This window comes from Chelonia mydas, chromosome 8, assembly GCF_015237465.2.
Source record: "Chelonia mydas isolate rCheMyd1 chromosome 8, rCheMyd1.pri.v2, whole genome shotgun sequence".
NCBI classification, from domain to species: Eukaryota; Metazoa; Chordata; order Testudines; family Cheloniidae; genus Chelonia; species Chelonia mydas.
In genome coordinates this window covers 56,074,029-56,091,829 of record NC_057854.1, presented here as the reverse complement: position 1 = coordinate 56,091,829, position 17,801 = coordinate 56,074,029, and the positions used below count along the sequence as shown (strand labels likewise).

The 17,801-nt window shown below is 41.4% G+C and overlaps 1 protein-coding gene across 3 annotated transcripts in view; it reads right to left on the bottom strand.

Annotated features, from left to right (window-relative positions):
- The window catches only part of PLA2G4A (phospholipase A2 group IVA), a 137,232-nt gene that overhangs the window by 54,459 nt on the left and 64,972 nt on the right, over nucleotides 1-17,801 (bottom strand). For all 3 annotated transcript variants that reach the window (XM_007056692.4, XM_043552916.1, XM_027819099.3), the window contains one exon: nucleotides 2,884-2,997. In XM_007056692.4, coding sequence (XP_007056754.2) covers nucleotides 2,884-2,997 — 114 coding nt within the window. The remainder of the gene's footprint in view (nucleotides 1-2,883; nucleotides 2,998-17,801) is intronic.

Sequence of the window (17,801 nt, the reverse complement as noted above, 5' to 3'; positions counted from 1 at the left end):
AGAGTATGTGGTGTTAAATCTTGACTCGAATTAGTCAAGTCCCATTAGCATTGTCTTCCCCCATACATTGCTTTGTGAGTGAGTGTCACCCTTGACCAGGATGTAATTTTAGTTCAAGCTCCACATTTCTAAAAACCTTGGCCTCTGCTGCCAATAGCAGTACTATCTGTTATTTGCTCCACATGCCGCACCAGTAGGTACTACATCTCTGATCTGGATTTGAAGCAATGACACACAGGTAAATGATTGTACTGTATGGTCTGAGACACCAAGTCTGCCGTCACAAGCAAATATGTTTACAGTGTAATTTAAAAGATAAAACGTCCAAGCCTGCAGCCCTTGCACATGCAATTAAAATTATCATTATTATTACACAAACTTTTAATTAACTTCTTTAGGCATGCATAAAGGCTAAAAGATAAGAGAAGAATTTATCACAGCTAACTGAGCGTCAAAGAGAAAGAAAAAGATGTTTTCTGCCTATTTTGAATAAACAGTCCAACAGAAACTCACTATGTATTCAAAGCTAGAAGGACCGATACAAATATTCTTTAATCAAACAGTATTTGTGGTGGCATTTCAAAGCAAAAAGTTGAAAAAATGTCAATGCCTGATCCTTAAGGGATAGATCATATCTGTTAGGCACGGCTCAGTGTAAGAAGCAGCTCGAACCAGGCAAGCACTAGGATCAATTCTACCTCCCTGAACTCTATGATGCATAAGGGAAATATGTCTGCTATTACACTCTTTTATGAGTAACAAACTCTCCCACATAGCACCTGCCCCTAGAAGGTGGAGTACCAGTAAGGCCTTTAGAAGGCCAAAATGAAAACATGCAGTGATGCACTGGCTTTAAGAATGTACACGCTGAATATTAAATAGACTCCAGAAGTGAAATGCCAGAGTCAACAGCACTCCATTCTCTATGACAAAATACAAATATTAGGCACAGATGGTGTATATTAGCTGTGCATGTTGAGTTCAACCTGATTTGGAATTCCTCACCCTTCTCTCATAAGTAGAGCTGGGTAAAAAATTTCTCATGAATACTTTATTCAATAAAAAATGCAGTCCTGGTTGACCCAAAACAATCTGTGAAGTTGACACAAAATTGCCAGAGGAGGAGGAAGTCCTGCTGCCACCACCACTGTCCTCCCTGCTAGAATGTGGAAGACTGCTGTGGAACAGACCTGAAACTGATCTTTTCGATTGATTCAAATTTTTGAAACATTTAAGATTCGGTTTGACCCGAACTGATTTTTTTTTCTGTTTTTCAGAACCACCATTGGACTTGAAAAATCAGTTATTTGAACAGCTCTACTCGTAAGGCTCATCATAGTTTGATTTCTTTAAACAAGCCTTGTCCCTACTCATTGTCTAATGTAAAGGAAAGGTAGTGAACTAAATGACTCCATCCATAGAAAAAAGGTATTTGCAATTTGACAACTTAACATTAACACACAATATATAAAGCATATTGTTCACAATTAATTACAGATACATCAACCCCTTTTTCTCTACCTCTCCTTTTTACTAACTAAATGATGATTCAAGTCTTATTTCTGTAACATGGAAGACCAAGACACCAATACAGAAGAGTCAACCAAAAAGTGAAAAAGATCAGGAATTAACCAGAGCATTCATAAGACACAAGTAAGCGTGTCAGGTAAGCAATAACTTCCGAAAGAGATGGTGTTAGAATTACATCAACTCTCAGGCTGCAGTAAATTACACTTTATATACAGTTCTTAATTGATTTACCAAAAAGGCCTTAACCAATTATTTGCTTTAACCAAACAGGCTTTAGTAGTGATACCACATGCCCTAAAGCTTTGTAGGAAGGGCCACTGATCAAAATTTACGATTATATACATTATGGAGTGAAACTGAAACACATACATTGTATAGAATGTAAATACTTTAACATCTAAAGAAAAACTTCAGCTACAAACTCTCTTTCAGCTATCTCTTTTTTTAAGGATTTATAGTATAGACTGAGATTGCTGCTAAATTAACTCAATTAGTTTTGTATAAAGGCTCAGACAGAATAATTCAGTTGTGACTTGCCTTAATTTTACAGAAGTCACAAAAACACATCATTATATGTTAACCAAGGCTGTGTTACTGCGAGTCATTTACTAGTAGTGCTATGTAGAATAGTTAAATAATCTCTGTTAGTGCTCCTGGAGCCACACACAGCAGTGGTAGAAGGTAACTTGCATTACAGCATTTGTATTGCTCCTCAGGCCAATAAAGTCCTATTGAATTGAATTGAGCACAGGCTTGCTCCACTGAGATGTATCTTGAAGTTACTGCATCACACAGAGTCCTCTTGGAAGGGATACTAATGTATTATGTTTTAAAAATAACTATTGAATGTTGATGTTTTTCCCACTCTTCTCCCATACAGAAATATATAATGTGTATACTATTGAGATGAGGATGCTGGGGATGAGGGTGATCTTGGGACTTCCATATATCTCAGAGCAGGAGCTCCCTGCCAGTATCAAAGGAAGGACAAACCATCTCCTCATCTTCCAACAGTGCAATTGGGAGGCAACTCTGAGTTGAAATCAGCATCAGTGAGGAGAAAGTGAGATCCTTTTGGAAAAGCTGTCAGGGCATGATAGTACATACATGGATAGCATGTAATCGACTACAGAAGCAATAGCTTCTATGTGATCTAGAAACAAGCAAAACTCCCAGGCTGCTACCCAACCAGAATACTGTGTAGCTAAAGATAAGAAACCTGAAAAAAGACTTACATTGTGTGCTCTGACTTGCCAAATACCAGATTTCAAGTCAGCTGCTACTGCATTAACATTCATAGTCATGGTTGAGACTTTAGCAAAACAGGTCAAACTATCGAGATTTGCAACTTACTTCATTAAAAGTAAATGGAACTTCTTTCTTCTCCCCCAGTTTCAGAGAGGATATAAGAAATGTTGATGTGCCAAGAGTCTCATCCATGACATAGTTGGCATCCATTAATGTGATCTACAAAAGATATAAAAAGAGAGCTTTAAAAACAAAAATATAGACTATAGATAGGAACATGTCTAAGCCATTCACTCTGTACTCAATGACCAGACACAAGCAACAATATTCCTTTGGCACTTAATAGGTTTGTTTATGACTTAGTAGAAGCTTTTGAGGGTTTGCACTGCACAGATATGAACACTTACGTAGCATCATTCACACTATCACAGTGCTTTACAAACTTATCAGATCTACCACCATCCTTGACATGGGATGTTTAGAAGGCCAAAAGTATAACTGGGTTCCCCTTGCCATGTGGGATAACATTTTATAGGTGGTGAAACTGATAATGTAGACAATTTAAAAGCTATATGCCAAAGATCATACAGCAAGTCAGTGGCAGCAGTGGGAGCAGAACTCAAAGTACCTTAACTCAAATGATAAGAAGATAAGAACAGCCATAGTGGGTCAGACCAATGGTCCATCTAGCCCAGTATCCTGTCTTCTCACAAAGACCAATGTCAGACACTTCAGAGGGAATGACTAAAACATAGTAATTATCGATGATCCATCCCCTGTCATCCAGTCCCAGCATCTAGCCATCAGAGGACACCCAGTTCATGGGGTTGCATCCCTGACGATTAAACATTAATAGACCTATCTTCCATGAACTTACATAATTCTTTTTTTGAACCCAGTTATACTTTTGGCCTTCAAAACATCCCCTGGCAACGAGATCCACAGGTTGACTGTGTGTTGTATGAAGAAGTACTTTCTTTTGTTTGTATTAAACTTGCTGACTGTTAACTTCATTGGGTGACCTCTAGTTCTTGTGTTATGTGAAGGGGTAAATAACACTTCCTTAATCACATTCTCCAAGCCATTCATGATTTTATAGACCTCTATCATATCCCCCCTCAGTTGTCTCTTTTCCATGCTGAACAGTACCAGTCTTTTTAATCTCTCCACATATGGAAGCTGTGCCATACCCTGATCATTCTTGTTGCCCTTCTCTGTACCTTTTCCAATTCTAATATATCTTTCTTGAGATGGAATGACCAGAACTGCATGCAATATTCAAAGTATGGGAGTACCATGGCTTTCTATAGTGGCATTATAATATTTTCTGACTTATTATCTATCCCTTTCCTAATGGTGCTGAACATTCTGTTAGCCTTGTTGACTGCCACTGCATAGTGAGTGGATGTTTCCAGAGAACTATCCACAGTGACCCCAAGATCTCTTTCTTGAGTGGTAACAGGTAATTTAGACCTCATCATTTTGGAGGTATAATTGGGATTATGTTTTCCAATATGCATTACTTTGCATTTATCAGCATTGAATATCATCTCCTGTTTTGTTGCCCAGTCATCTGGTTTTGTGAGATCCGTTTGCAATGCTTTGCAGTCTGCTTTGGACTAAACTATCTTGAGTAATTTTGTATCATCTGCAAAACTGTGTCATCTCAGTGTTTATGCCTTTTTACAGATCATTTATGAATGTTGAACAACACAAGTCCCAGTACAGATCTGTGGGGGACCCCATTATTTACTTCTCTCCACTGAAAACTGACCATTTATTCCTGCCCTTTATTTCCTGTCTCAATCAGTTACTGAACATGAGAGGACTTTCCCTATTTCCTCCGAACCCATGACTGCTTATTTTGTTTAAGATCCATGGCCAATCAGAGGAGAGGCCAGGAGGGCCATTTGGCCCGGGCCTCAAGCTCAAAAGGGGTCTCAAATTTAGACACTTGTTAATTTTTTGGCATTTGATAAGTTTCGCAACTTGTTTTTATGCACATCCATATCACACCAAAATGTGACACACTCTCTAAGCTTAGAGCTGCAAATTTAAGCAAATAAGAGATGTGATGTGGTAAAAGACATTTTTTTGCTAACTGATATAGATTTTGTCATATTAAAGAGTTAAAAATGTTCATAAATATTAATAAAAATATATCAGTTCTGATGCCACAAGATTAGACCGTGATGAACATGTCCTCTCAGATCAGCTGACTATATAAACAAACCACTGCTAGTGGCTGGTGCTGGATCAAGTGCATGTTGAAAGGTAGAGAATTGTTACATTTTAGTGTCTTTATCATTTTACTTCTAGTTGATTAAGGAATTATTTATGTGTGAGAATTCCTCATTATTATCTTTCATTTTGTGTTCTTAATTAGTATTCCTTCATTTTAAGTCTTTTCAGCATTTGTATACCATTCAGCATTTGTGTACATGTTTACAGTAGAAGATTTCAAGTGTAGCTAAGTTACTTATTTACAGCAGAATATTTCAAGTGTGAATAGGCTACATATTGACCAGTTAGATCACTACGAAGAGGAGATTTGAAAGTGGTGCAAACAAGAGACAGCAAAAACAACTGAGTGAAGCAGCAGCAACTAAGAGGTCAAAGCCAATAACTTCATTTCTCAAACCACTGGAAAACACACCTTACCCAACAAACAATGCTGCAGATAATGAAAACTCCGCAACTGCAACAGGTGATATTTCAATGCCAATACCTGAACATGAGGACAGTAGTCAAGAAGGAGATGTGCCAACAGGAACAGATGCAGGAGAAGATCCTGTGTACGATCAAGAAACTCAACAGCAACAGGAAGATGTAGATCTTACGCAGCAAGAGCAATTCATGAGTACTACAGGTTTGACTGTGACTGACGTTGGAATTACTGACAAGAGCAATGCTGCCCAAATGCAATCTTTTCTTCAAATTAGTTGTTTTCAAATTCCAAGTAACATTCCACAAGATGCTGATAATCATGCTTTCCCTACTCGTCTATTGACAAAAACATTTCCAAATGGTGAGACCTGCACAAGAGACTGGTTATGCTGGAGTATGGAAAAACAATCTCTGTGCTGTGCACCCTGCTTCCTTTTGAACAAAAGTGCTTCAAATGCATCAGTTCTCTCTGGTCAATCAGGATGGAGCATCAACAGAGGCTGGAGGAAGTTGAAAGACCGAATACCATCACATGAGAGTTCAACATCACACAAAGAAAACTATGGGCATGGCTACACTTGCAGATGTAGAGCACTTTGAGTTAAACCTGCCTTCGTAGAGCGCAGCAGGGAAAGCGCTGCAGTCTATCCACACTGACAGGAACAAGTGCACCGGCCTGGCCACATTTGCGGCACTTGTAGCAGCATTGGGAGCAGTGCATTATGGGCAGCTATCCCACAGAGCACCTCTTCCCATTCTGGTGCTATGGCTTATGGGAAGGGGGCGGGGGTTGCAGGGCATTCTGGGTCCTGTCCCAATGCCCCGTGATGCATCAGTTCACATCCCAGCAATCCCTGTGCATCTGTCCACATTTGGAGCCATCTTTCAACGTTTTTTGTACTGCACACTCTGTCTTCCCTTTCGGTCTGTGGGAATGGAGCCCGAACTGCTGAGGATTATGCTGACAAGTCTCGCCAGCACATCACATTTGGCAGTCGAGTTACTCCTTATGATCCAAAGTGACAGTGAGGGCTCCGATGATATCAACTCAAGTAATGCATATGACACGAGTTTGCTTGTGGCATTCATGGACATGCTCACCGCCATGGAACACCGCTTTTGGGCTCACGAAACAAGCACTGAGTGGTGGGATCACATCGTCATGAAAGTCTGGGATGACGAGCAGTGGTTGTAGAACTTTCGAATGAGAAAAGCCACTTTCATGGGACTGTGTGAGGAGCTCGCCCCCACCCTGTGGCGCAAGAACACGAGATTGAGAGCTGCCCTGATGGTGGAGAGGTGGGTGGCTATTGCAATCTGGAAGTTGGCAACTCCAGACAGCTACCGATCGGTCGCTAACCAGTTTGGAGTGGGGAAGTCGACCATTGGAATCGTGTTGATGCAAGTGTGCAGGGCCATTAATCGCATCCTGCTCAGAAGAACCGTGACTCTGGGTAACGTGCATGACATTGTGGATGGCTTTGCACAAATGGGTTTCCCTAATGGTGGAGGGGTGATAGATGGCACACATATTCCAATTCTGGCACCAGCCCACCTAACCTCCGAGTACGTTAATTGGAAGGGGTATTTCTCGATGGTTCTCCAGGTGCTTGTGGATCACCGTGGGTGTTTCATTGACATTAACGCAGGCTGGCCCAGAAAGGTGCATGACACTGACCTGTTCAGGAAACTGCAAGCCAGGACTTTTTTCCCAGATCAAAAGAGCACCGTAGGGGAAGTCGAAATGCCCATTGTGATTCTTGGAGACCCCACTTACCCTTTAATGCCGTGGCTCATGAAACCCTGCACAGGGAGCCTTGACAGCAGCAAGGAGCAGTTCAACAACGGGCTGAGCTGGTGCAGAATGACTATGGAGTGTGCTTTTGGCTGTTTAAAAGGCCGCTGGTGCTCTCTGTATGGGAAGCTGGACCTGGTCGATGACAGCATCCCCGTGGTTACATCTACGTGCTGTACCCTCCATAACATTTGTGAAGGGAAGGGGGAAAGATTCACTCAGTCATGGAACTCGGAGGTTCAACACCTGGAGGCTGAATCTGAACAGCCAGAGAGCAGGGCTATTAAAGGGGCCCAGCGCAGGGCTGCAAGGATTAGGGATGCCTTGAAGGAGCAATTTGAGGCTGAAAGTAATGTCTGGTGCCCTGCACGGGAGTGAAGTGCAGTGGTTCCAATGTTTATAGGAAACTGTGTTTGCTATGCTGACTTGCAGTGCCTGTTGCTTTCCTGGGCTAAGGTATCTTTTACTTTATGCAATAATAATGAATGTTCTCAAAGCCAAAAAATCCATTTATTGAAAAGAAAATTCATTTACTGAAAAGAAACACAACTGCTTGGGAAACAGAAAGGGCAAGTGGGTGGGGTGGGGAATGGTACAATCACAGATTTGCGTATGCCCTGTTATCATACTCAGCCTTCTTGTCTGGAGTGCTGTGCAATGAGTACTGCACTTCAGAATGGCTATACTGCATGGTGATGAGGGTTGAGTGCAGAGGGTAAGGGTCATAGTTTTCAGGGCTGGGTGGTGAAGCTACGGGTGTTGGAGGCAACTGGTGGCGGTAAGAACCCGGAAGTTGGGGAAAGTGGGTTGGAGGGACATGGGGGCACTAGGGAAAGAGTTTTGGGACAAGGGCTGTGGGTTGGGGGGCGGGGGCGGTAGTGCACCGCCTGCATGGCTACGAGTGCTTGGATTGAGTCCGCTTGGCACTCCATTATGCTTATCTACCGATCTGTGCTTTGCTGCCGGAGCACCGCGCTTTTCTGCTGGCGCTCCTCATTCTGCTGGCGGATCCTCCTTTCACTGTCCCGCCACTCCTGCACTTTTCGATTTTCATTAATTGAATGCTGCATTACTTCATGCAACATGTCTTCCTTGCCTCTACATGGCCTCTTTCTGATTCTTTGGAGTCTTTCGGCCGGTGATAACACGGACGGCTGAGATCTCAAGGTTGCATCTGTAAAGGCAAAATGTAACACTTAACAGAGGCACCATTGTTCACACCAGACAGAGCAATGATTCCCCCGTACTTAAGGGAAAGCACAGTCTACACAATAGCATAATTTGCCCATCCCAAAGCGAGCGCACATAATCCATGGGAGCCCCAAAATGGTGAGTAAGCGTGACTGATTGTTTCACGGCTGTACAGTCATCTGGGTTTCTGTGCCTGGGGGAGAGCCAACAGCAGCGGGGGTCCCTATACCGAACACTGTCCCCACATTTTCCACAGGAGTTCATCCTGGAAGATATCTCGCTGCTGAGGGTGACCTGGGAAGCAAGGTAGGGTCTTCTACTGCAATGAGGATTCCGCCCTGGCCCATATGCAGCTTGCCTGTGTGCAGCAATGGTCCCCCCGCCCCTCACAGCACAGTGGCACGGACAAGTTAGCCTTACTGGGACAAGGAACACAGTGGCTCTTCTGAGAAACCTACACAAGTGCATTGCCCAAGTTCTGGATGAGACCTTTGAAGAGATCACTGAGGCCAATTACCGCGATGTGAGAGAGCATATCAATGCCCTATTCCGCATCTAGGTTTGCATGCAGCCCTAACTGTCCTCACCCCAAGAGCCCGTACCAAATAACTTCCTTCCCAAAATAGAAGCCGCTTACCGGGAACCTCCTCTGGTGTTTGTCCTTCCCCAAGCACCGGCCGCCGCAACTAGCTACCTTCCTCCTGGCTTGAGAACAGCTCCTGGCTGCATGCATCTAGGGATTCCAGGGTGTCTTCCTCCACCTCAGCACCCTCGCTCCCGCTTTGCTGCTTCTCCTCCTCCTGCCTTGTTGAACTGGGCTCTGAAGTGTCCATGGTGGTACTCGGAGTGGACGTGGGGTCGCCCCCAAGTATCGCATCCAGCTCTTTCTAGAAATGGCAGGTCACAGGGGCAGCACCAGAGCACCTATTTGCCTCGCAGGCTTTGCGGTAAGCATTCTGCAACTCCTTCACTTTAACCCTGCACTGCAGTGCAACCCGGTCATGGCCCCTTTTCATCATGTCCCTTGATATCTGCCTGAAGGTATCATAATTCGTATGGCTGGAGCACAGCTGGGACTGGACAGCTTCCTCCCCACACACACTGATGAGGTCCACACTGCCATTGCTCCACACTGGGGATCGCCTGGAGTGTGGAGGCATGGTCATCTGGAAAGATTCGCTGAGAGCACTCCACGCCTGGCTGAGCAAACAGGAAGGGGATTTTCAAAATTCCCAGAGAATTTAAAGGGCGGGTCAGACGGTTGGTCACCTGAGGGCAGGGCAGTAGAGTTCAAAATGATGACCAGAGTGGCTAGAACAGGCACTGTGGGACACTTCTGGAGGCCGATCAGAGTGTATTAATAGACCAGGGTGTCCACACTGGCTCTGCAGCACTCCAACCGGGGCTCAGCAAGTGTTATGCTTCTTGTGGAGGTGGACTGCCAGGAGCGCTCCAGCCGCAGAGTCCAGGTACTCTACGTGCCTTGCCAGTGTGGATACGTCATGAGTTAGGGCACACAGGGCTGCTTTAATGCGCTCTAACTCGCAAGTGTAGCCAAGCCCATAGATGCATGGAAATCAGCCAGTAGGGAAGCATCAGCTGAAAGTTCAGTTGAGAATTTAGTCTTGACTGAACTCTCTACAGAAACTAATAACTGGAAAAAACTTCTTGAGTGCATCCTGAATGTCATCCTTTTTCTTTCTAAGCAGGATTGGCTTTCTTTGGTTACAGTCAAGATATTGGTGATCGTGCAAATGGAAACTTTCTAGGCACAGTTGAGCTCCTCAGCAAATATGACCCACTTCTATCAGAGCATGTTAAAAGTGTTCGAGAATTGCAAGAGAGTCAAAAGTGCATGCAAGTCCATCATCTCTCCACACGCATACAAAACGAGTTTATTGAGCTATGTGGGTCATTCATACAAACAACAATTCTTGATGAGATTCAAAATGCCAGGTATTTTTCAATCACTGTTGTTGCCACTCCTTATTGTTCTCACAAGGAACAGACTACTATGGTTATTCGATATATTAAGATTGTAGACAGCTCAAAATTTTCAATTGAAGAAAGGTTTATCTTGTTTGATAATTTCACAAGAAAAACTGGAAAAGAAATTGCTGCTCAAGTACTAGCAATTCTAGAAGGTTTTAAGTTAGATTTTCAAGCCTGCATTGGTCAAGCCTATGACAATGGATCTAATATGGCTGGGAAATACAAAGGTGCACAAGCAGTTCTGCTTGAGTATAATTCAAACTGTATTTTCTCCAGCTGTGGAAACACACACTAAACCTTGTAGGTGTTGACTGTGCTGAATCATGCAAGGAGGCAATTACTTACTTTGGAACTATTCAGCAAATGTACAATCTCTTCAGTAGCTGTCAAGGTTCCTCCCCGACTCTGAACTCTAGGGTACAGATGTGGGGACCTGCATGAAAAACCTCCTAAGCTTATCTTTACCAGCTTAGGTCAAAACTTCCCCAAGGTACAAAATATTCCACCCTTTGTCCTTGGATTGGCCGCTACCACCACCAAACAAATACTGGTTACTGGGGAAGAGCTGTTTGGACACGTCTTTCCCCCCAAAATACTTCCCAAAACCTTGCACCCCACTTTCTGGACAAGGTTTGGTAAAAAGCCTCACCAATTTGCCTAGGTGACTACAGATCCAGACCCTTGGATCTTAAGAACAATGAACAATCCTCCCAACACTTGCACCCCCCCTTTTCAGGGAAATGTTGGATAAAAAGCCTCACCAATTTGCATAGGCGACCACAGACCCAAACCGTTGGATCTGAGAACAATGAAAAAAGCATTCAGTTTTCTTACAAGAAGACTTTTAACAGAAATAGAAGTAAATAGAAATAAAGAAATCCCCCCTGTAAAATCAGGATGGTAGATACCTTACAGGGTAATTAGATTCAAAACATAGAGAACCCCTCTAGGCAAAACCTTAAGTTACAAAAAGATACACAGACAGAAATAGTTATTCTATTCAGCACAATTCTTTTCTCAGCCATTTAAAGAAATCATAATCTAACACGTACCTAGCTAGATTACTTACTAAAAGTTCTAAGACTCCATTCCTGGTCTATCCCCGGCAAAGACAGAATATAGACAGACTCACAGACCCTTTGTTTCTCTCCCTCCTCCCAGCTTTTGAAAGTATCTTGTCTCCTCATTGGTCATTTTGGTCAGGTGCCAGCGAGGTTACCTTTAGCTTCTTAACCCTTTACAGGTGAGAGGATTTTTTTTCTCTGGCCAGGAGGGATTTTAAAGGGGTTTACCCTTCCCTTTATATTTATGACAGTAGCAGTCCACAAAGGTGGGAAATTCTAAAGCAGTATCTTCGTGTTTCACTGCATGGGATGTCCAAAACTATATGGTCTGCACGGATTGATCGTATTCAATCCGTATTCAATCAGTTGCGCAGCATTTGAATTCAGTGAGAAAGGTTTTAAATGAGCTTGAATCTCTCAATCTCACTGCACAGGCTCGAACTGAACTTCAGTCTATTCAGAAGCACATGTCCAAATTCGAATGCATTCTGATGTCATCTTTGTAGATGAAGCTACTTACAATGATTTACCAAACTAATCTGGTAATTGAAGCACACAACGTTACACTTGAAGTTGAGAGGGATAACATTGAAAGTCTTATCAATTACATCCAACAGATTTGTGAACAATGGGATGCGATCCTGACTGAGTCCAAATTAGTAACACAGAATATTGGCATTTCATCTGAGTTCTCCACCAATCGCAACTTACCTACTGAATCCAATGCTGAGCAGCTTTATAGGCTCAATGTCTTCCTAGTCATCACTGACTCTATTCAATCAGGTCTTACACGTCGATTTGAGTCTCTGCAACTAATTTGTACCTTTTTGGGGTTTCTTTGGCAGTTCAACAGACTGAGTAATGAAGATCTACTTTCTGCAGCTGAACAATTTCAGCAACAGTAAAAGAAAGAAATCTCAAAAGATCTCAGTGACCAGGTCATCTTCCTCAAACAAATATATTCCATGAACTTTGAATTGGATTGCATGCCAAAGGAATTGCTTCAAGAAATACTCTAACTTGGACTCTCTTGGGTGTTTCCTAATATCACAATTGCATTGCGTATTTTTGTCAGCTTGCCTGCATCAGTGGCTTCAGGTGAATGTACCTTCAATGTGTTGAAGCAGGTAAAGAACAATCACCATTCAACTATGGGACAAGAGTGTTTGAATGGGCTCACCATGCTTAATATAAACTGTGACATTGCATGAAAGCTAGATTTTTTCCTCATTAATTAGTGCATTTGCACAGAAAAAGGCTAGAAAAGCATTTGTTAAATAAAAAAATATTGAAATTATGTCTTACTCTTTTTTTGGTGCATTAATTTGTTTTCATGTGTTGTCATTTTTAATTTTTATTATGGTAAGGGGCCTCAAAAGTTGGAAGTGGCCCAGGCCTCTCTGGACCTCTGAGAGGGCCTGTTAAGAGCCTTTGGTGAGGGACCTTGTCAAAGGCTTTCTGAAAGTTCAAGTACATTATATCCACTGGATCACCCTTGTCCACGTTTGTTGACTCCCTCAAAGAATTCTAATAGATTGGCGAGGCATGACTTCCCTTTACAAAAGTCATGTTGATTCCTCCCCAACAAATCATGTTCCTCTGTCTCTGATAATTCTGCTCTTTACTATTGTTCCAATCAATCTTCCTGCTATTGAAGTTAGGCTTACCAGCCTCTAATTGCCAGGATCACCTCTGGAGCCTTTTTAAAAAATTGGCATTACATTAGCTATCCTCCAGTCATCTGGTACAGAGGCCGATTTAAACGATAGGTTATATACCACATATGGCAGTTCTGCAATTACACATCTGAGTTCCTTCAGAACTCTTGGGTGAATACCATCTGGTCCTCGTTTCTTATTACAGTTAAATTTATCAATTTGTTCCAAAACCTCCTCTATTGGCACCTCAGTTTGGAACATTGCCTCAGCTTTGCACCTAAAAAGAATGACTTGTGTGTGGGAATCTTCCTCAATTCCTCTGCAGTGGAGACTGATGCAAAAAATTAATTTAGCTTCCCTGCAGAAGCCTTGTCTTCCTTGAGTGCTCCTTTAGCAGCTCAATTGTCCAGCGGCCCCACTGATTGTTTGGCAGGCTTCCTGATTCTGATGTAATTTTAAAAAGTTACTGTTAGTTTTTGTGTTTCCTTTGTTAGTTGCTCTTCAATTCTTTTTTGGCCTGTCTAATTATATTTTTGCACTTGACTTGCCAGAATTAAATCCTATTGAAGAAAACACAAACGAGGACAGACTTCCGATTTTTAAAGGATGCCTTTTTGTCTCTAAATGTCTCTTTTGCTTTGTTGATGGCTTTTTTTTTCAGTCCTCTTACTATTTGGGGGGGGGGGGGTATACATTTAATTTGACCCTCTATTATGGTGTTTTGAAAAAGTTTACATGGTCCTTGCTGGCATTTCAATCTTGCAACTGCTCCTTTTAATTTCTGTTTAACTAGCTTCCTCATTTTTGTAAAGTTCCCCTTTTTTAAGTTAAATGCTACTGTGGGGGCTTCTTTGGTATTTCTCCTCACACAAAGATGTTGAATTTAATTACATTATGGTTGCTGTTACCAAGCAGTTCAGCTATATTTACTTCTTGGACCAGATCCTGTGCGCCATTTGGGACAAAAATCAAGAATTGCATCTCTCCTTGTAGGTTCCAGGATTAGCAGCTCCAAGAAGCAGTCATTAATAGTGTCTAGAAATTTTATCTCAGTATCGTATCCTGAGGTGACATGTACTCAGTCAATATGGGGATCATTGAAATCCCCCATTATTATTGGGTTTTCTGTTTTTGTAGCTTCTCTAATCTACCGGAGCATTTCATAATCACTATTACCATCCTGGTCAGGTGGTTTGTAGTATGTTCCTACTGCTATACTCCTATTATTCAAGCATGGAATTTCTATCCACAGAGATTCTATGGTACAGTTTGATTCATTTAACATTTTTAATATATTTGACTCTGTGCTTTCTTTCACATATTGTGCCACTCTGCCACCAGCACGACCAATTCTGTCATTCCTATATATTTTGTACCCTGATATGACTGAGTCCCATTGCTTACCCCCGTTCCACCAAGTTTATGTGATGCCTATTATATTAATATCCTCATTTAATACCAGGCACTCAAGTTCACTCATCTTACTATTTATTATGTAACTTTCAGTTCCCTACTCTTTTTAATTACTAGATCACAGTACAGCAATAAGTACTTGGCGTAATGCACAGAAATTCCAAACTTGGAAACATCTACTCTAAGTCCAATCAAATCTAAAAACCCATTGGCATGTTCTCCATCTCAGCAGGGACCACACCTTTTGGAATGTGAGCTGCACAAGTAAACAACTTCCCATTCCTATTGCCATACCAGTGTTTGGAAGAAGCATAACAAGTCATATTTCTGGAGAGAAAGAAGCAAAGGAGGATGCATCAGATAGAGTCTTCTTATGGTAATATCATCATGTTCTTCATCAAGGACATGCTTACATACACACACACACACAGACAGAGGTAGACGTACCAAAGAACATAGCTGCAATTATTAAAATAATAAACCTTCTCATATCCTTCAGTAAATCTTTCAAGGGTGAAAGAAACCTGTAGATATCAGGAATGGGTTTTTTATCATTGACTTGAATGGGAGCAGAGTTAGGCATGTTTGAACTAGAGCACATCTTTTAGAAAAACATCCAATATCATAAGAATGGCCCTACTGGCTAAGAGCAATGATCCATCTAGCCCAGTTTTCCGTCTTTCAACAGTGGCCAGTGCCAGACACTTCAGAGGGAATGAAGAAAATAGGCCAACTATTGAGTAAACTATCCCCTGCCGTCCAATCTCACCTTCTGACGGTCACATGTTTAGGAACACACAAAGCATGTGGTTGCATCCTGACCATCTTGGCTAATAGCCATTGATGAACCTATCCTTCATGAACTTATCTAATTCTTTTTTTAACCCAATTGTACTTTTGACCTTCACAGCATCTCCTGGCAACAAATTTACAAGTTCACTGTCCATTGTGTTTTGAAGTACTTCCTTATGTTTGTAATTCTTGATTAAAAAATTTCCAGTAGTGGAGAATCCACCATTACCCTTGGTAAATTGCTCCGGTGGTTATATTATCCTCACAGTTTTAAGAAGTAGGCCTTATTTCTACTCTAAATTTGTCTAGCTTTAACTTCCAGCCACTGCATCTTGTTATACCTTTGTCTGCTAAACTGAAAAGTCCTCTATTATCAAATATTTGTTCCCCATGTACGTACTTCTAGACTGTGATCAAGTCACACCTTAACCTTCTCTTTGATAAGGTAAATAGACTGAACTCCTTGAGCCTTTCACGATAAGGTAGGTTTTCCAATCCTTTAGTCATTTGCATTCTCTGTGGCTCTTCTCTAAACCCACTCCATTCTTTTCAACATACTTCTTGAAGTGTGAACACCAGAATTGGACATAATAGTCCAGGAGAGGTCACACCAGTGGAAAATGCAGGAGTAATCTCTTCTACCTTTCTACTCCTACTCAGGATTCAGCTGTTTATACGGGCAAGGATCACATTAGCCCTTTTGGCCACAGCGCTGCACTGGGAGCTCATGTTCAGCTGACCTGCATTCTTTCTTCCTAGATATTTACAATGACTTTACATTTGGCAGTATTGAAACACATACTGTTTGCTTGCACCCAGTTTACCAAGCGATCTGCATTGTTTTGTATCAGTGACCTGTCCTCTTCATTATTTACCACTTCCCCAATCTTTGTGTCATCTGCAAACTTGATCAGCAACAATTTTATGTTTACTTGCAGAACACTGAGAAAAATGTTAAATAGCATCAGCTGAAGAACTGACTCTTGCAGGACCCCTCTGGAAGCACATCCACTCAGTGGTTCCCCAGTTACAATCACACTATGAGACCTATCAGCCAGTCTAGTTTCTTAATCAAAATATTATGTAGTACCAAGTCAAATGCCTTTCAGAAGCCTAAGTATATATAGTACATTAACACTATTACCTTTATCAAGCAAACGTATATCAAAAAAGATATCAAGTTAGCTTAACAAGATTGATTTTTCATTAACCAACGTTGATTGATATTAATTATATTAACTTCCTTCAATTCATCAAATCCCATATCAGCCATTTCATTATTTTGCCTGGGATCAACATCAGGTTGACTTACAATTACCTGAGTCATCCCATTTACCCTTATTAAATATTGACATAACATTAGCTTTCTTCCAGTCCTCTGTAACTTCTCCACTGCTCAAAGACTTATTGAAAATCCACATGAACTGTCCAAGGAGCTCTTTGGCTGTTTATTTAAAATTCTTGGATGCAGATTATCCAAACCTGCTGAAAATGTCTAACTTTAATAGTCATGGTTTAACATTGTCCACAGTTACTGTTGTAATGTAAAGTATTTCATTACCTTCACAACATATGAATACATCATTTAGCCTTTTCCCGAATACAGAACAGATATTTATTGAACATTTCTGTGTTTTCTTTGTTATTATTGACAGTTCTACCATTTCCATCCAGTAATGGATGAATACCATTGTTAGGATTCCTTCTGTTCCTAATTACTTGAAAAAAATTGTTTTTAACTCTGCTGGCCATAGATTTTGCCTTTGTGTCCTTTTGCTTCCCTTGTCAAGTTTCTACAGTTCCTAGCTTATAACTTATATTCATTGTGATCAATTGCCGCCCCCTTCTCTCCTTTATTTTTTAAAGAAGCCGCTTTCACTTCCCCCTCTAAGACAAGTTGCAGCTTTGGGGGCATCTAATATAGTGTTCTTAAACAGTTCACAATTATGCACATTCTTCTGTTTAAATTCTTTCTCACAGATGATTTGCTCACTTTTTTCCATTTTTGTGAAATTGGCAGTTTTAAAGTAACAAATATATAAGTGATTTGGTCTTTATTTCTGTTTGCACATAACAAGCCTTGATCACTTGCACCTAAGCAATCACTAATTTTTAGTTCTGTGATCAATTCCTCCATTTCTCAAGATGAGACATGATATAGAACTCCCCATGCTGGATGCAACACCCTTGAAGGATGTACTATATGTTAGGATGGCAGTCATTATTTTAATAATGGTAGTTGTATTTTTAATATCTATTTTAGGGTTTTGTACTGCCTCCAATCACCATGGGACCTGAATGCCATTCTACAAAATCCACAAGAATAGCGAAGTCCCTAGGAGACTTTCATAGCATCTCTGGTACTTCTGTCTTTATGGAGTTAAAACTCCTCTTGGGGTAGAGTGTTTATTTTGTTTTTGAGTGTGAAGTGCCTTTTTTGTGGTGGAAAGG